The sequence below is a fragment of the Lepisosteus oculatus genome, chromosome 7, assembly GCF_040954835.1.
Source record: "Lepisosteus oculatus isolate fLepOcu1 chromosome 7, fLepOcu1.hap2, whole genome shotgun sequence".
Lineage (NCBI taxonomy): Eukaryota > Metazoa > Chordata > Actinopteri > Semionotiformes > Lepisosteidae > Lepisosteus > Lepisosteus oculatus.
Genome location: NC_090702.1, coordinates 47,853,287 through 47,872,120, shown reverse-complemented (window position 1 = coordinate 47,872,120; position 18,834 = coordinate 47,853,287). Strand labels below are relative to the sequence as shown.

The window sequence follows — 18,834 nt, the reverse complement described above, 5'->3', positions numbered from 1 at the left end:
TAGTTCAACCCCTTTCTCTGCAGCAGCAGGATGTACAATTCAGATGTTCACTTACTGTCTTCTGAATTAAAATCTGTCAGCATACTAGAAGTATAGTGACTTTATTATGAAAACAGAAAGAGTACTGATACAGCTATTTTCAAACGGTGGCCTTGTTTCCCCAGTTCTTGGGGCTGTGTGGTCAGATATCTCTGCCTTCTTTGGCTGTTTAACCCACCCCACCATGTGGAGTAGCAGTCTCTGTTCACCTCCACAGACACAGGAGGCAACCTGGACCAGCACTGCTTCTTTCCTGAGACTCAGGTCATTCTTTCTGAAAGTCAGCGAGGTCAGGGATTTATCCTTAAATACAAGCCGGTCAACCGAAAATGAGATCGCAGGGCCGCCAGCGTCTAGTCCCTCCACGTCACCTCCACCTCGTCTGTCCGGAACCTGTCAATCAGACAAACTCATGTCAATCACCCTCTGTCAATGCAAGGTTCTGATCCCTAAAGCACACGTCACGATTTGTATACATGCGAAACTGGCAGCCTCCCCAGCCCCTGCAGTGTGTAACTGAGAAGTCAGACACAGTGACGTGCCGTGACTTTCCTTACAGGGCATGCAACAGCAACGCACACACATATGTAAATATATCACGAGAGGCGTCCAACACATAACCCATTATTGCACTTTTAACACCTGTCTGTACACAATGTACAGGCATCTGAAAACATTCCACAACAATTTACAGAGAAAAATTATTTTGGGGGAGAGACACACCTTATATATTGTAACATATATTTAAAGATGCTTGTTTATCTCAGTGAAAAAGAAATTCCAGCGGTGTTTTTTCCACAGATCTTCTTGAGAGGACCACATTTTCCATGCAGTCCATTTAAACAGTGTATCAGCTGTGATTTTTGTACTACATTTTTCTCTATTGCAAGTAATTGTGAAAAAATAAGCCTGTAACGGTCATCTGTCTAAATGATATGTTTCCGACAAAAATAACCATAACCACATTTCACTATTCTTTCTGATTTTTGATTCTTTGCGCTCCATCAAAGAAGCCGCCTGTGATTGCTTTTAGTGTTATATATGGTTGTCACCATCTGTAAAATGTGTGAGTAGTAGTTGATACAGCTAACAAAGCGATGGTGCAGGAAAAAGACTTGTTCAATAGGATTTGACTTGGGACCTGCACCGCCCTACGAACAGCCCTGTTTACCCTGCATAAGCAATATTTCAACTACTATCTTCAGATGACAAAATCAGAAAAGGTGACTGAGAAAAGACAAGGATGATGCACAGTGCTCTGAAACCCAGAAGTAACAGCAGGTGTGCCGACAGTGGTGGCATTTGCAACATCAGTCGCAGCAATGGTACTGACAACAGCGGCGCTACCTCTGTGTGATCCAGGAGTCTTTCAGCTCTGTCACCTGTCCCGAGCGGAACATCTCCCAGCCAGCTTGAGCAATCATCGCCCCGTTATCAATACAGAACCTGAAACACAGGCGTCATCGCCCCTTTATCAGTACAGAACCTGAGACACAAGCGCGGTCACCCCATTATCAATACAGAACCTGAGACACAAAAATCACCTCTGCAATATCACTACAGAACCTGTTCTGGTTTGTGGAAGAATGGAACAAGTTACCCATCTATGTTGTTGATGCCAATACCTTGGCTGGAACTTCAGATCAATTATTAGCCATTACCAACTAAATGACCAAGATGGGCAGAATCATCTTCTCCGACTTCTTGAGACCGAAGATACTTAAAATGCTTCACTGGCGGTCTCTAGTGGCCAACCCATTATTGGGAAAAGTGCAAGCCCCTTCTCTTGTTCACAACCTTTTTTTTTTAGCAACACAACACCCTAATAAACACAAAGGCAATGTTCCTAATATGCATTTAAACTATATAATTATTTTTGGTATCTCTTTACCATCATCCACTGCAGGAAATTCAGCCTACAAAAAAACACCTCTGGTCCTTTATTTAAAGAAGAGGTCTTGTGGGCAGCAGGCTGGTCTGGAGCTACTGCACAGCAGACAGAGAGGCCCATGTTCTCCACGCTGCCTCCCCTGCAGGTGAGCACAAACCCCCAGGCTCTGCCCACCGCAGCGGCTGCGGTCTCCTGCTCTCACCTCTCGTCCGTGGCAAACAGGCGAGCCCCCCTCTCTGCACACATGACCCCCATCATTTCCTGCAGCCGCAGGTTGCCTGGATCGAGAGAAAGAAAGGGAGCGTGGGAAGAACAGAGGAGCATGATGGGGGGAGAGAGAGACACCCACTAGGAGACTCGTGCGGCCATAGTAAAGAGAGATCTAAATGGCGACCAGATGGACAACGATCGCCGTTTACACTGGCTTTCCATGTTAAAATGCGTGACGGTGTTCTTGTGGTCTCTCTGCTAATTTCTGCAAAAACTCTTGTGCAGCGCCTTGATGTCCTTGCAGCGTGCCATGCTATGTTGCTAGAAGAAAATTACATCTGTGACGAGGCTTTAAAAGTCTAACTTATTAGGATTTCATGCTAACCGTTCTTTGCAAATGAATAAAAAATTACACAGCTGCAACCAAGCCAGGTAAATGTTCACGTCTGGGATGCCTACAATGGTTCGTCCGGTGTCAAAGTTAAATTCGAAATCTCAAATAACCTAAAATGCCGAAGCAGCATTTCAAATCTGTGCCTCTCCAAAGTGGCGCCATGCGGCGAGTGTACAATCTGAAAGTGGAGAGCTGACTGGGAATACTCACAGCCCACCCCTCCGACAATCATGACTTCCTGGGAGCCACAGTGAGCCATTGCCCTCTCCGTGATCTCCACCAGCATGGCAAAAACCGTCTCCTGGACAGAGGGGGCAGAAAGGGGCAAGGGGAAGAGCAAGGATGAGGATGAGTAGGAGGGATGGAGGTAGGAGGGAGATCCAGATAATGAGGCAATGAGGGAGAGGGAGGTGCAGAGTGAATGACACTGCATAGCTCCCTACACCACAGCTTGGCCCCCCGTGCCTGATGGTGCAACTGCCTCTCTGTCTCTCCATGTCTCCTGCTTGCACAGCTTCCCGAGAGAGATATGAATCATTTCCTTCATGAGGACGGACCCAGATGTGTTTCTCCTAGGCTGCTGAGGTCTTTATTTTGAAATCATTAAATATTGCACAGACCCAGGAAGTGATGAAGCACATAGATAGCACAGGATATTAACAAGGCAGGAAATGGATATAGAGAGGTTAGAGTAAATGTTTAAAGTGTTACGGCATAGTGTTCTGTGGACCTTGATCTCTTTTATAAACATCTTCTCCCATTCATTCCTTTCCCCTTTTAAAATCTGACTGGACCCAACATTAGCCTTTATACCTTTCTCCCAATTACCATGTAGCTGTGCTCCTATCTCCAGTTCCTTCACCCTGTCTTCGCAGGAAACTGTGGCGAATCTGTCCTTTGGCTGCAGGATTACTTTACTCTGAGACTTAATTTCCCCTCCTATCCACATGCACAACAAAGTCCCGATTGCCGAAAGGAGAACAAACAGATACGAGCGGACGGACCTGCAGGGAGAAGCAGAGGTCCTCGGCGCTGCACTCGCCCGAGCCCAGCAGCTTGTGCGCCATCTCCTGCAGGACAGGACACTTCCAGTCAGAGCAGGGTCACTCCTACTGACCCACTGACCAGGCCTTAACACCTCCCTAATTCATAAAAACATGTGCTCACATATGGGCTCAGGTTGCAAAAAAAAAATACTATTGTTCTGGTTAAAACTTTGAAAACTCAGGTGGGCATGCATGGAAGGTATAAACAACAGGCAGGAACTTAAGAGCATAATGTTAGAAATCAGGAGGCCTTTCGGCCTACAGTATGTGGCCCGTTTGCTAGTTAGTAGCAGATTGATGCTTCAACAACACAGGCAGGCAGATTGTTCCACACTCCCACCACCCTGTGGGTAAAAAAAAAAAAAAAAAATCCTGTTTTCAGGTTTAAATGCACTTATGTTAAAACATAAGAGAAAAGAAAGGAACTGTTAAAGAAGAGTCAATCTTAGCTTATTCTGTAAAATGCCAGCATTGTAACAGACGTTTAAAAGGAAGAATTTATGTGATAGCTGGGACTCCTGTACAGTCCTATTACCTACAGTGCAAAGGAACCTTTTAACAACCTCACTGCAGCATGGTCCGACTTAACAACTTGTCTGCCGTCTCCAGGTAACACAAAGTACAACGGGGCTGCTGGAGAGGTGCTGCCCACGCTACTGGCTGCTCAACAGGAGGTGTGTATTTCACAGCTGTGCGGCCTCTTCCCCTCCTCACCTCAACGAAGGACAGGATCCCCGAGAACGACACATCCATCCCCTTTACTGTGTAGGGCAGCTCCACAAACCGGCTGCTCCTGCCGAGACGCACAGAACAGACAGACGGGGAGAAATAATGAGCTCGAGAACAAGACTGGATCTCTAGAAGTGAAAAAAGGCCGTTTTTAGGAGTTTGGGATTTATCCACTTATCCATCAGCAGTAAGCCCATGAAGTTATTTAGCCAAGTAGCAGGTGCAAGTTGGAATCTGGACCACACACTGCAGACATGGGGGAGAGCGTGCAAGCTCCACAATTACAGAGATCCAAGGATACAAGGCAAAATTCGCACCCAGGACCCTGGAGTGTGCAGCCATTATGCCCCCCCCCCCCACCCTTTGATGCTTCTATAGATATACAGACTGTTTTATATTTGAACTAGACTTTGTTTGGAGACAGAAAAAAACAAAGAAAATGTTTTGCTGCCCGTGAAGTGACACACGGGCAGAAGACTTACTTTTTAGCCATCTGCTCGATGTTATATCCAGGGCTGGGGTCGTTGGAGATCTGAACACAAGGAGAACAGTATCAGGAGTGGGAGCCGAGAGAGAAGCAGCCTGCTGGACCGTGCTGTCCCCCCGGCTCTGAAAATCAGATCACCGCTGCTGCTCACAGCACCGTCAGTCTTAAAATATATGGAGAGCATAGCTGTAGAAAGAATCGAGCAATAGCTCTGCACTGTGTGTGTAGCCACAGATTACAGAAAACTGAACGTCAGACTTCCACTGTAACTCTTCCAAAAAGTGAAGGCTGCCAGTGACTGATTATGTTTATAGATTTTATACTGCATGTCCACCCCATTCTCACAGAGATGACCCTATACCCACAGAGGTAGCTTGAGGATTTACAGATGGGCTCTTCCCATCCCACTCACCTCACTCTCCAAGTTATGTGACATAGTTCACACCTTGCAAAGACACACAGAGGGGGATCAGAGCAGACTGGAAGAGAGGTGCATCCTTCACAGATGTCACCACAAACCCGCAGGGGAAAGTCGACCCCAGCGGACTAATCCCAGCTCTCCTCCCAGTGGCCCACTGCTGGGGGAATCATGGTCACAGTCAGCTAGTGACAAGACCCAGACTCGAACCTAAACTGATTGAGCCCTTTCTACTGAAGCCTTCACGGAGCCGACATTTGCTGCTGGTGATTTGATGAGCCGACAGCTTTGCAAAACGTGGCAATTTCTAACAGCTGACTGAAGGCAGCACATGTTAACTGGAAGTGTGGGCAGAACGCAAGTCTTCAACTGGCACTACGCTAAGCTCACGCATGCAAGATGCGCTCCAAGAGCAGCTGCCCCGAGTATTACTTTGATGACACGTGCGAATCTGTCCAGGCAATTTCCCACAGCGATGTCGATGGTCTCCCCGAAGATCCTGTACCTCCGCTCGGAGTATGCGATCACCTGGGACGAGACAGATCATGCCTTATCACATCGCCCACTGTATCTGTACTCTCACACGCGCACAATATGACAGCAAAGGGAAGGCTTCATTGAATTTTATATTCTTCATTTAAGGGATCAAATGTTGACCTCAAGTATTATTTTAAACTAATCAGGTATAAGCAAAATGAAAATGGACAACTAGATTCTGCACCGACAATAAGGAAACACCTCTCGGAAACTGTGCCAAGAATTAATGGCCAAGTCACACTGCTAGGCTTTGTAATGGGATCTTTCCAATTCCAGCTGGCGATTGAGAGTAACTGTGCTCACAGGCTAAGTGTGAACTTTGATGGGCTTATTTGCCAGCTCTGTCCATAAGCTTTTCTCAACCTGTTAGGCATCAGCTCACAGACAGCACTGCTCCACTGCTGAGAGAGCATCCTATCAATGCAAAACACGATTATAAAGAATGTTAGGAGGGTTATATAAATGAACAAACATTTCCCTGCATATTCCCTTTCAGAAACCCACAACAAACCCACTTCCACTGTGTAATGTATACAAACAAACCACAGAACACCAGACAGGCATGAAAAAGTGGGATGTTTCAACCCAAACCAAACTCCTGAGCAGTGACCTGTTGGAGACCTTGTCCTTACTCCTGCTCATGATCATTAATCACCCTCTCGACCCCTGACCTGCGTGTCCCCCCCACTGACCTGTGTGTTGCCCCCACTGACGTACAGCACGGTGGGGTTAGTTGCCCCCGTGATGAGACGCCCCATCTCGATATGACCGATGCAATGATTGACGCCCAGCAGTGGCTTCCCCCACAGCTGGGCTACTGTTCGGGCCACTATCGCCACGGTAACCAGGGGGGCGCCCATCCCGGGCCCTGCAGAGGGAAAAGAAGGATCGAGGGGGAACGAGAAGACAAAGGTTCAATGAGGAAAGAGGAGGTGAGAGACAGGGGGCACAAGGCAGATGAAAAAAGGAATGTGAAATGATATTACTGCAGAAAATAACGTTTGGTTTAATCTGGTCAACGGAACTAATACACCATGCTAGCTACAGCACCCTGAACTCCCAACAGGAGAGAGAACACTGGGAGAGCAATGGCTTGCTCCTATAATCCCCTGTCAGGGGCTTGTTGCAGCACTGTCCCTGGCAGCACACGCCTGTTCATCTCCAAGAAACCAGGAAAAAGTGAAGCTTATGTGTCCCTGTTGGCATAATTCTGAGCATTCAGAATATTATTTTGTGTTTTTCAGAGAACAATCAATTTAGTACATTTATATAGCAATTAATTTAGCGGGACAAGAGACCCCAGTGGCAACAGTGCGTGCAGACAGAGAGAAGAAAAGGTAACATAGATATACCCACATTCCATGGGTAGGTTTATCGAACAAGGACACAGAGACGGATAGAGACAGGGCCGAACAGAGCAGACAGAAGGTGAGGGAACAGAGACTCTGATCAAAACCGAGCCAGTCAGAGGCTGTCATCCTGCTTAGCCACCCGACAGCCCCACCTTTGGTGTAGGCCACACAGTCGATGTCGGCGGGCGTGAGGCCAGCCTGCTGCAGCGCCTCCTTGAGGACTGTCAGTACAACTCCACGGTGGTGTCTGGCTGTCTCGCTGGGCAGGAACCCTGGGGGTCAACGAGCAGGTAGGTTAAAAAAAAGCATTTTAGCGGTCCATTAGAAATGTTTTAAGCAATCAATCATTTAATATTGCAATCTTTTATTTCCTTTATTGCAATACACTGCAGCTACCCGTAGATCTGATTTACCCATCAACCCACCCATCCATTTTCTAACCCCCTCATCCAATTGAGGGTCACAGGGGAGCCAGAGCAACAGCAACAGGCACAGGGCTGGGTAGCCCCTGGACGGGACGCCAGTCTATGCAGGGCACAAACAGAAACTGACACAAACACGCACGCACTGGCGCATGCATGCCAGGGCCAGTTTTCCCCAAAGCCACTTAACCTACCAGTGTGTCTGTGCACTGTGGGAGAAAACCGGAGCACCTGGAGGAAACCCATACAAACTTAGGGAGAACACGCAAACTCCACACAGACAGCACCCTAGGCATTGAACTCGGGGCTTCAGAGCTGCGAGGCAGCAATGCTAACCACGGCACCGCCATGCCACCATCTGATTTACCCACAAAAACCAAATACTATACTGAAATGACGGTAACCTTGGGACAAATACATGAATTCAACTTGTTAATAAAAGCTAGTTGGGAAATCATAAGTTCTCCCCTTGTGCGGCAGAGGTTTTAACAACTGATTCTGCCTCTGTTGCAATACCTCCGTCACGAACACAAATTAATAATAATTAATTTGATTATTAATTAAAATTATTAATAATTAATTATTAATAATTAAAAATTAATAATAAAAATTAATAATACTAATAGTGCTTACACTTTTATAGCGCTTTTCTGGACACTCCACTCTTTACAGGTTTACAGGTCATGGGGATCCCCACCACCACCACCAATGTGCAGCCCCACCTGGATGATGCGACGGCAGCCATAGTGCGCCAGAACGCTCACCATACATCAGCGATCAGTGGGGAGGACAGCAGAGTAATTAAGCCAATTTATAGAGGGGGATTGTTAGGATGCCATGATTGATAAAGGCAGGACGCCAGGGTACACCCCTACTCTTTTCGAGAAACACCCTGGGATTTTTAATGATCACAGAGAGTCAGGACCTCGGTTTTACATCTCATCCGAAGGACGGCGCCTGTTTACAGTATAGTGTCCCCGTCACTATAGTGTAACCCACATGATCCGCAGGGTTAGCGCCCCCTGCTGGCCCCACTAACACCTCTTCCAGCAGCAACCTTAGTTTTTCCCATGAGGTCGCCCATCCAGGTACTGACCAGGGTCACACCTGCTTAGCTTCAGTGGGTTGCCAGTTGTGAATTGCAGGGTGATATGGCTGCTGGTAAATCTGGCAAATCTGCGATTTAACATAGCATGCTGTTCCAATGCCTCTATACAGCTACAATAATGCTCCCCCCATTGAGGACCACATTATAAAGATACAGATCAGCTCTGACATTCTGAACATGCTGCTAGCCGGCTGCTCAGTAATATCACCACTGTTTGTTTCTACTTCGGTGCCCAGCGGTGGAAGATGCCAGTGGACTTGCCTTGCCCCGGGGGGGTGATGTAGGTGCGCCGGGGGTTAGAGAGCACCACTCCATCCCTCACGATCCCCACGCCGATCTTGTTGGCGCTGCCTTCGAACCCAATCACCACCGTCATGGCGGGCCCTAGGGGAGACAGGTAGACAGCACAGCAGTCTCAGTTCTCAGCCTGGTTATGAGGGACCCCCGTCTCTGCTGGGACCTAAATGCCTAGTGCTAATTGACGTCGGCAACTGATCTGCTTTGCTCGTTTAGACATTTTCTGCACTCAGTCCTTGGTTTCTGCAAAACGCTGAAGTGCAATATTTCCAGCAGCTTTAGCCTACAGAACTATGCAGTCTCTTCTCTACTTTCTACGATGAGTAGACAGGTAGGTATGATAATGCATCAAGCTCATCTATAATGAGTGATAATTAAAAGATTAAAGCTCTAATCTTTTGCATTTCAAGTATTGCACCTGGACGAGGGGAGTAATGAAACTGAGGATTTGTCACAAGGTTGATAAAATTCAATTCCTACTAATAATCCTCTTTTCAGGGCAAAAAGAACATTTAAAAACATTTAAAAATAATTTTGCTTGAGATTAAAAACCTGTCTGCAGCAAAAACAGAAAACAGAAATTTCCCCACTATATTCTTACTACAAAGAGCAAATGATGTGCTCCACTGCAATTATGGTTCCACTTGCTACTGTCCTTTTTCCTGCGGTGTTATGATTCAATTATTATTATTCTTTTGCTTTGTCAGACTTTCCATCTGCCAGTTTCGAAGTAGTACATATCTCATGCTTGTCATATTTTCGTTATTCCACTATGCACACTCGACCGTCACACTCGAGTTCAGCTCACATACTGTACACACGGCGTTCATGGTTCATCTCTGTGGTTTTCAAGTCAAATCCTAACCGAGCTCCACAAATGTCCCTTTCCAGAACGAACGCGTTTCAGTACGATTCCTCAAGAGCGCTACTCAAGGATATTACTGTTGCTGCTACGCACATTTACTGTTCTGTATTCGCACTGTATTAATTCTGTCAATACCTGTGCCCCAAGAGGAACCTATAAAGTTATTTTTGAATTTACAATCGCACGGCTCTCCTCAGCAGGACTTATGAAATTTTAAGAGCAGTACTGCTGTTCTTTGCGTAAAATAAACAGCTAACGATTAATAATCGCTTTTTATAATTAATGTTTGTGCGTTGTAAGAATGTGAAAGGTGATTTTAACAGGATCACATACAATAATAACACAATTGGACAATAATAGCCGGTATTTCATTCATCACACGCCATACGGGCACTGCGACTAAGCCAGTTGTATACAACACCAGCTGGTAGAGGAGTACAGAGCAGCACGAAGATAATTCATTTATAATAACGGCAAAAATATGAACAACATACTTCTTGCATCACAACATTTGCGAAAGACGTATAACAACCAAAGCCAAATTACACTCTTCTTACCAACAAGTGTCAACCCCGCAGGACCTCAGCGAAGACCTCGGGGTGTCCGAAATCACGCCAGCTTTAAAACAAAACCAACAACAACAACAACAACAGGAATTTGGTTAGTGTTTAGATGTTTCGATACCTAAACACGTATTTAGTATCCTGCAGCGTTCTTCTAAACGAGACACTTTTACCACACGATATATGCTTCAGTGATGTGCAAAATGTTTTCTTCCAATACACATATCAATATATTTTATTTTTTAAAGGCAAGCCCGGTGAAGAGTCACTAAAGAATGAAGTAGTTCAGGTGGATAATAATAATCAGGCGAAAATTAAGGCCAGACCCTAGTGTCTCACATGGTGTCCTGCGTGGTGCTGTGCTTTGTTGTGTGAGGCTGTGTACTTGAGCCAGTGGACGACGTGCCGGGTAAGTGGGATTGTAATTACTATTTGTACTCGAGATTGTGATTAGAGGGGTATTCAGGAGTGGACACGGACTGGTTTATTACAATTGATAAGTCATCCCACTCATTAATCGGAATTGATGACCACTCGCTTTAACGGAAGTGTAATACGGGGAGCGTCGACGAAGTGTTGTCGATTTTTGTAACACTATTATTAGTTTTAAAACAGTGGGCTTGGTAGTTTCTTAGCTTTTGTTTTTGTATTAAAAAGTAACGTTACTATAATACAGTATCATCTGAAATAAACCGCGCATTACTGTGCTGCGGGTTATATTGGGTGCTCACTACAAGCCCTATCCGATGCCCGGAGCTTTCCTGCCAGCCTGCTTTTCATCTTAAACTCTTAAAAGTGCATTCGTCCTCGGATATACACTTGGGGTGAAAGGGGACTCTGATTGTACGGGTGCATTAAGCTTGACGGAGAAGACGGTCCCGCGGTTTTAAGGTCTGCAGGCTCATTTCAGATTGTGCTGCAACGGCCTGGCGCAGGCCTTGTTTCCAGCCTGCTCTCCGTCCGCCTTTCACGGATAATTTGGTGCGACCACGACAATAGATAAGACTTTATTGATCCCGAAGCGAAATTGATTAAATTATTTTAATACAAAAAACAAACACAAAATAACGCGCGGAAATGTGTTGTATGGATTTTCGGTCCGGTTTGCTTTGTATTTCCGTGTAGATTTTTAGATCTGAAATAAGATATCCTTGGTTAACCAGGGGGCGCTTAGACGCTTTTTTTAACATGGAAACTCCGACATCAACAAATACTGTGCGATACATACATACGTTTACCCACCAGGGATCCATCTGTCACATGTAAATTAATAGAAACATAACGTCACTATTGAGGTCTCTGATTTATGAGCGTGACACGGGAGCCATTGAACTGAGCCGATTAAACTTTAAACGCTTGTGTAAGCGTCTTCCAAACTGTAGGTTGGAAGGAGGTAGTGGTAAAAATAATATATCCTACTCTATGTGGCCCCGTTGATGGTAATAATTCTTTACACTTGTATTGTGTTTTTCTGGACACTCGTCATAGAGCTTTACAGGTAGTGGGGACCCCTCTACCTGCACCAGTGTGTAGCCCCCACCTGGATGATGAGACGGCAGCCATAGTGCGCACAGTACGCTCCCCACACACCAGCTCTCAGTGGGGTGGAGAACAGAGTGATTAAGCCAGTTCAGAGATGGGGATTATTAGGAGGCCATGACTGGTAAAGGCCAGGAGGAAATCTGGCCCGAACACCAGAGTAACACCCTCGGAGATTTAATGACCACAGAGAGTCGGTTTTAAGTAGAGCCTTTTTTCTACAGTATAGTCACTGTGTAGACAGTATAGTCTACACCCCATCACTATACTGGGGTGTTAGGACCCACACAGATGGTGGGGTGACCACCCCCAACTGGCTCCACTAACCTTTACAAGAAGTGCCCTGTGATTTTTAATGACCACAGAGAGTCAGGGCCTCTGTTTTAAGTCTCATCTGAAGGATGGCATCTTTTAAAGTATAGTGTCCCCATCAGTATGCTGGAGCATTAGGACCTACACAGACTGCAGGGTGAGCGCCCCCTACTGGCCTCTCTAATACCTCTTCCAGCAGCAGCCTTGTTTTTCTCAAGAGTCTCCCATCCAGGCACTGACCAGGCTCACATCTGCTGAGATTCACTGTTGTGCCAGTTGTGAGTTGTAGGGTGATGGAGCTGCTGGCTATATTGTGCTTCATGTTGTGGCATGCTGCAAACCTTCTTTGTTGAAAGTTTCACACAACAATGCTCCATTTGCGCTCCAATTCTGAGAACTTTGCTGTGCTTTTTTTATTTAAAAGAGACTATAAATTTCCAAAGGAAATGTGGCCATTCGATTGGTCTAGTTTCCTTTCTCTTATCTCATTGATCAGAAGGTCTCATCCAGCCGTTTCTTGATAGAAGCCAGAGTGAGCGTCTTGTTCCATGCATCCACCACCTTTGGTGTAAGGACGTGTCTCCTGCTGTCAGTGCTTTCCAATGCCGCTGGGATGATAGGGCCTGCAGCACGTGACCCCAGGAAGGGGTTAGCTGCTCTGGCGGTGGTTACCCATGCTGTTGCTGCTCTGTTCCAGGGGTGAGTGTGTGGATCGCGCGAGGTGGGGGCCTGTGTCTGCGTGTGTGCCTGCGGCGCCTGAGTGGGGACAGACGATCGGCGACGATGTCCAAGAGAGCGAAGAAGAACGTGGAGGCTGCGGGCGACGGGGAGCCAGACAACGGCGCAGGTGTGCAGGGGGGGAAGTGGCTGAATACTGCGCGGACGAGCCGGGCGAGTCGCTGGGATTGGGCAAACTGCCTCTTTGTAAAGAGCAAGCGAAGGGTGACTCCACGCTGAAAAACGGAAGAAGAAACAAGACACTTCTTCAGGGGTGACTCCTGAGTGTTGTGTTTCTTCTTTCTGCTTTTCCCACTGAAATTAACCTTCATGCAGCCAGCGCACGTCCACGCAACTCCCCCTTTCTGTGTCTTCCAGAAACAACCAGCAATATCAAGTGTGAGCCGCTTCAGATCAAAGCGTCAACCACATAAATTGAATTTGGAATCCTCACGGAATTGTAGAGCCTCTCCTGCCCTCCTTCGGAGTCATCTTAATTATTCTCTCTGTTTGCCTTCCTCTCTCTGTCACTAGACGTCTATGGCCTCTCTTTCTCTCCCTTTAAGGTCTTTCTCCTATCTCCTCCAACACCCCCCACCACCCCCTGTCTCTCTCCTCGTCTGTGATGGCCCTCCCTCTCTCCCTCTCAATTCAGTTCACTTCAAGGTGCTTTATTAGCGTGACCGATGGGTACAATCAGTGTTGCCAAAGCAAATAAAATAATAAAATTAACATGGAACAAAACAAAAAATAGAAGTAAAATAAAATCTACAGACACATTACAGACATTTACAACAAAGACATATTATAAAATATTGACATATACTGTAGGCGGCTGGAGCATTATTGGGAGACAGACTCACTGTTCCTCAGGCTGTGACAGGAGATCACATACTGGGCTGCCAGTTCAACTGAGTTCCCTCCTCCCTCTCCCAGTAGGATTGTCCCTCTCTCCCTCCCTCAGTCCGTCTCTCTCTCGCGGACTCGGTGTATGACGTGTAAGAACACAAAGATTACGGTAGAAAAATCTACCCTTATTGGCAGTTAGTAGCATGGGGATCCCAGGGTCTCATGCAGCTGTTTTATTTAAGTATCAGCTTAGGCCTCATGGTGGGTTGGCTTGTTCCAGACTCCCGTAACCTAAAATTGTGTGTGTAAAGTTGTGGAGGTCTGGATTTTCTGCTGACACTTCTATCCGAAATGGCTTACATTTGTACCTACAGGTGTATGCAAAAGTTTGGGCACCTCTGGCCAAATTACAGGTTTCGTCGGTTTTCTAAGTGACAAGAAGTTAACACAGCCGCTGCAGCTAACAAACTTAAACTTGACATATTTCTGCAAATTGTAATGCACAGTTACTATTTATTTGCTGAATTTAACAGATTGCAAAAAAAAAATAAAACCGTAGATGTGGCATGTGCAAAAGTTGTAACTGTAGTTATAGAGCTGGACGTTTTCTGGCTGTAGTCCTGATCAGAGGCCCAACGGCACCTTCTCCACCTGGGATTTGAACCCACAGCCTGTGACTGACAAGCCCAGAGTTTTAACCGCTGCGCTGGCGATCTCCCTCCTTGTCTCCTCGCCGGTCCAGCCCCCGAGGCCAAGCGCAGCAAGAAGTCGGGGAAGGAGCCAGAGGCGCCCGTCCTGTACGAGGACTCCCCGGACCGGCTGACCAGCGAGGACGGCCGCCCGTCCAGCCTCAAGATCAGCTCGTGGAACGTGGACGGGCTGCGGGCCTGGGTGAAGAAGAAGGGCTTGGAGGTGAGGATCCCACCTCCCCCCGGCGCACGAGTCCATGACTTGGGGGGGTTCGTGTGCACGTGCACGCGTGACGCAGCACAGCGCTAGACACGTCTCCGCCCTGTCGGCAGAGTCAGTTTCCTGTGATTCACCAAGCGGGTGAAGCACAGCCTTTTCATCCGATGCCTGTGTGATTTTGGAACGGGTGCTTGTGTACTTTATTCTCTAGCCCAACACACGCTGCTGTCTCCATCCTGGATGTTTGAGGAACATGGCTCCTGCAATCAAGATATACGTGACACAAAATAATATGAATCAGATAGGTTTTTCTCCAGAAAGGGAAGGCTTCTTAGGTTAAAAACCCCCTGTTCTGCCACTGTCTGTTCTGGTCTAGTAGGATCAGTCTTGACATGGGCTGTGATTATACTGACCACAGCAGTCTGAGTCAACCTGTAGGTCAGACAATGACGCACTGTCTGATGATCCACTCTGCACCCTTACTCCTTGTGATGTAGTGAGAAGTGGCTCACTAAGGAAACCCCCATCTTGGCTCAAAACCCCGTCCTAGTGGCGTGGCCTTGAGCCAAAATGGCCGCCACCTCACAGTGCCACTTCTCGTTTCATCTTGCTTTGCCACCACTTCCTCTCCCCGTGCTTACTCCCCTCTCTATTGCAGTGGGTGCGCGAGGAAGACCCCGACATGCTTTGCCTGCAGGAGACCAAGTGTGCGGAGAAGTCTCTCCCGGCGGAGATCACCGACATGCCAGAATACCCACACAAGTACTGGTCTGGCTCCGAAGACAAGGGGGGGTACAGCGGGGTGGCCATGCTCTGCAAGACCAAGCCTCTGAACGTCACCTATGGCATTGGTGAGCCTGCTCAAACACTCTCTCTGGGGGGCCCGTGGGTCACTGTGTGAAAGGATGGGCACCCCTCGCCCCCTGTAAGATTCACTTTCCATCAGCAAACAACAAACACATCATAATTAACACAACAGTATGAACAGAAGAAAATAGATGTACCCAGACATCACAACAAACGGACCATAAAAATGATCGAAAGTGACAGAAAGACCCTGCAGTTCTCTGATACAGCAGAGGCCACGTTTATTATATTGATCCCACCCTGTTAGTAGGTTGGGACAGTGGCACCTGAAGAAGGCTTCACAGCCGAAACGTTGTGTTTTCTCTCTTCTCTTTTTCGCATTGAATAAACCTATAATTTATTTGGGCCCAATGGAACCTTCTGGTTTCCATTCCAGCCGGTCCATTAATCACTGGTTCTGATTGGTGACTGGTTGGCTTCCTTGTTTAGACTTTTCTATGCACATCTAGGCCATGTTAAAGCTAAAGCTATGGCCAGGACTGGAACTGGGAATCGCTGGAATGGAAGAGCATAATATAATAATAATAGTCATAAAAAACATTTATATTTTTATGGAGCACCTTTAAACATGGCTTCTCAAAGTGCTTTGCAGAATGAGAACAACAAAAACAAAATACACAAGATACGCACAATGAAAATACACAATGAAAGGAGACGGTAGATGGGGGCACTGAACACAGTAAGACCAGAGGGAAAAATAACAGAACCAGTTAAGTAAAGGCCCTTCTAAAGAAGAAGGTTTTGAGTCTAGATTTGAAAGAGTTTAGGGAAGGTGCTTTTGGCCATAACAGGAGAAGGCCCTATCACCCATAGAGTGTAGATGGGTTTGGGGAACAGATAGGAGACCAAAATTAGTGGAGTGAAGGTTGTGAGACAGGAAGTAGGATGACAGTAGCTCAGACAGGTACTGAGGTGCCAAGCCATGCAGAGCCTTATAGGTGAGAATGAGGGTTTTGAAGTCAACATGAAAGCTGACAGGAAGCCAGTGCAAGGACTCCAGGATAGGAGTAATGTGATCACTTGCACTAGACTTGGTCAGGATTCTGGCTGCCAAATTTTGGACATACAATTTTGGAGTTCATTCAATGTGGATTTAGAAACCCCCGTGAGTAGAGTGTTACGGTAGTCAATTTGAGAGAAGATAAACGTGTTGATCAGCATTTCAGCAACAGAAACTGATAACATGAGATGTAGTCTGGCGATATTTCAGAGGTGAGAGAATGATGTTTTGACAATACGTTGCACATTTGGGTCGAATGTCAAACCACCCCCGAGCTTTTCAGTTTAGACTAAAGCTCAAGTACAATACCATCCACAGATAGGGTTACAGCATTGGCTTTACAGAGTTGAAGGGGGGTGCCAATAAGCATGACTTCAGTCTTGTCACAGTTTAGATGAAGGAAATTTGGAGTCACCCGTGTTGGCTCAGGGAGTCGCCCTGGTGTGTGCCCGATGCGTGCTCACTCCGGCATCGTCCTCCTCTCTTCCCTCTTGCAGGTAAGGAGGAGCATGACAAGGAGGGGCGCGTGATCACTGCTGAATTCCCCTCCTTCTTCCTGGTGACCGCCTATGTCCCCAACGCGGGCCGCGGGCTGGTGCGGCTCGACTACCGCAAGACCTGGGACGTGGATTTCCGGGCCTACCTGAAGGGGCTGGACCAGCGCAAGCCCCTGGTGCTGTGCGGGGACCTCAACGTGGCGCACCAGGAGATCGACCTGCGCAACCCCAAGACCAACCGCAAGAACGCAGGCTTCACCGCCGAGGAGCGGCAGGGCTTCACCGACCTGCTGGAGCAGGACTTCGTGGACAGCTTCCGGCACCTGTACCCCGAGCGCCCGCACGCCTACACCTTCTGGACCTACATGATGAACGCCCGCGCCAAGAACGTGGGCTGGCGGCTCGACTACTTCGTGCTGTCGAGCGCCCTTCTGCCCAGCCTGTGCGACAGCAAGATCCGCAACAAGGCCATGGGCAGCGACCACTGCCCCATCACCCTCCTGCTGGCTGTCTAGATGCCCCCCTCTGACTGCCCTGGTGTCTGTGTGCCTCCTCAAACCTACCCCGTTTCTTGCTTCTCTTTAATTACCTGTCATTTCAACAAGACACTAAACCTAGCCCTCTAAATACCCCCTTATTTCCCTGTTGTCCTGTGCTTAAGCTTTCATTTACCTCAGATGCTCACAGCCTACAGGCACAGGATAGGGTGTTAAGGCCCGTCTTTCTGGCTCCTTTCTTGCTGTCTCAGCAGGCCAGTGATGTTCACATATTGGCTGACACGTGAGAGCTCAACTCACATGGTGCTGAATGTTGGGGGCAGAGTCATTTTTGAACCAACATCATTTCCCTAGTGTATTGTTGGCCAATGGCTCTTCGAAACTGGATATTTGCAATGCTTAGTGCCCCAACCCCCCCCCCCGCGGACTGCATCCTATTGAAATAAGCTGTGAAAGAGGGGGCACACAGTTGGCAGGAGGGTTGTGTGTTTCTGGGCTGATTTAAACCCCGGCTGTATGCCCATCTCTGCCAGGCCAGTGTAGTGTTCTACCCTCTTTCACTTTCCGAAGTGATTTTACTTTATTGCTGTACCAATTTACTTTATTGGGATGTGTTCAGACCTTTTTCATGTAAACGGTTAGCTGTGACGATGTGTGGTGTACTGATGTAATTGTAGGGCCTCCTGCCTGATTTTCCCCATTGTTGCGTCCCTCCTCGCTTTTATCTTCAGCAGTGAAGACGCTCTGCTCAGAAGGGAAAGCAGGAAAAACGTAGTCTGTTTCATCTGTACTTTTAGGCACCTGGAGCTGAGGGTTGTTTTATTAAGTAGTTCCTTTTAAAAGCCGATGAATCTTTCGTTTCTGATTTTGTTGCGATGTGCTGTAGGCGTTTCTTTTTGTTCGGTATTTGCGATAAGCCGAAGCTGATTTTGAAACCGAAGAGCAGGTGAACATAGTTGTACCAGCAGTGGTGCAGTGCAGGGGTCATGGTGGCTGACAAAGGTCAGGCTCTCAGAGCTGTGTGGAGCTGTGGAGACCTGGCGTGCGAGGAGCTGCACGTGCTCCGTCCTGCCAGTCTGTCCCCTGGCCAGCTGTTGTCACAGGTGCTGGACAACTCCGTCTTCCTTCAGGTCAGGAGGACGAGACCTGCCGATACATTTCTGCCTCCCGTGTCTATCGATAAGCTTTCATTTTTCATTACTTTTCTTTTCAAAGCGTTTTATAGATGTTAAACCTGGTCCTGTGTTTCAAAATAAAGTTTAGTTTTTAATACTGATGAGTCTGTCCAG

At 47.3% G+C, this 18,834-nt stretch overlaps 2 protein-coding genes across 4 annotated transcripts; one reads left to right on the top strand and one right to left on the bottom strand.

The window, feature by feature from the left end:
* Nucleotides 1-85: 85 nt before the first annotated feature.
* Nucleotides 86-10,731, bottom strand: osgep (O-sialoglycoprotein endopeptidase). Of its 3 annotated transcripts, XM_015352234.2 has the most exons (13): nucleotides 10,698-10,731; nucleotides 10,353-10,413; nucleotides 8,895-9,017; nucleotides 7,256-7,375; nucleotides 6,444-6,619; nucleotides 5,647-5,742; nucleotides 4,792-4,841; nucleotides 4,295-4,373; nucleotides 3,539-3,604; nucleotides 2,745-2,835; nucleotides 2,133-2,208; nucleotides 1,387-1,485; nucleotides 86-432 (listed from the first exon to the last, which is right to left on the bottom strand). In XM_015352234.2, exons 3-13 carry the CDS (start codon nucleotides 9,007-9,009, stop codon nucleotides 393-395), a joined length of 1,008 nt encoding a protein of 335 aa, XP_015207720.2. In that variant the 5' UTR covers nucleotides 9,010-9,017; nucleotides 10,353-10,413; nucleotides 10,698-10,731; the 3' UTR covers nucleotides 86-392. The 3 variants fall into 3 exon arrangements, with proteins under 3 accessions (XP_015207720.2, XP_006633270.2, XP_069048698.1); XM_006633207.3 differs by lacking the exon at nucleotides 10,698-10,731 and having other exon boundaries at nucleotides 10,290-10,359; XM_069192597.1 differs by lacking the exons at nucleotides 1,387-1,485; nucleotides 10,698-10,731 and having other exon boundaries at nucleotides 10,290-10,359.
* apex1 (APEX nuclease (multifunctional DNA repair enzyme) 1) lies at nucleotides 10,666-18,821 on the top strand. Its single transcript, XM_006633208.3, has 5 exons — nucleotides 10,666-10,767; nucleotides 12,907-13,056; nucleotides 14,518-14,687; nucleotides 15,343-15,535; nucleotides 17,049-18,821. Exons 2-5 carry the CDS (start codon nucleotides 12,993-12,995, stop codon nucleotides 17,561-17,563), a joined length of 942 nt encoding a protein of 313 aa, XP_006633271.1. The 5' UTR covers nucleotides 10,666-10,767; nucleotides 12,907-12,992; the 3' UTR covers nucleotides 17,564-18,821.
* The last annotated feature ends 13 nt before the right edge of the window (nucleotides 18,822-18,834 follow it).

Bases quoted from the DNA above. Each gene is read 5' to 3' on its own strand.
- osgep (XM_015352234.2), bottom strand. From the start codon at position 9,009: ATGACGGTGGTGATTGGGTTCGAAGGCAGCGCCAACAAGATCGGCGTG. The intron at 7,376-8,894 runs GCAAGTCCACTG...GTTGACCCCCAG, and splicing joins CATCACCCCCCCGGGGCAAG to GGTTCCTGCCCAGCGAGACA. The intron at 6,620-7,255 runs GTGGGGCTGTCG...TTCCCTCTGCAG, and splicing joins CTGTGTGGCCTACACCAAAG to GGCCCGGGATGGGCGCCCCC.
- apex1 (XM_006633208.3), top strand. From the start codon at position 12,993: ATGTCCAAGAGAGCGAAGAAGAACGTGGAGGCTGCGGGCGACGGGGAG. The intron at 13,057-14,517 runs GTGTGCAGGGGG...TCGCCGGTCCAG, and splicing joins GGAGCCAGACAACGGCGCAG to CCCCCGAGGCCAAGCGCAGC. The intron at 15,536-17,048 runs GTGAGCCTGCTC...TCCCTCTTGCAG, and splicing joins GAACGTCACCTATGGCATTG to GTAAGGAGGAGCATGACAAG.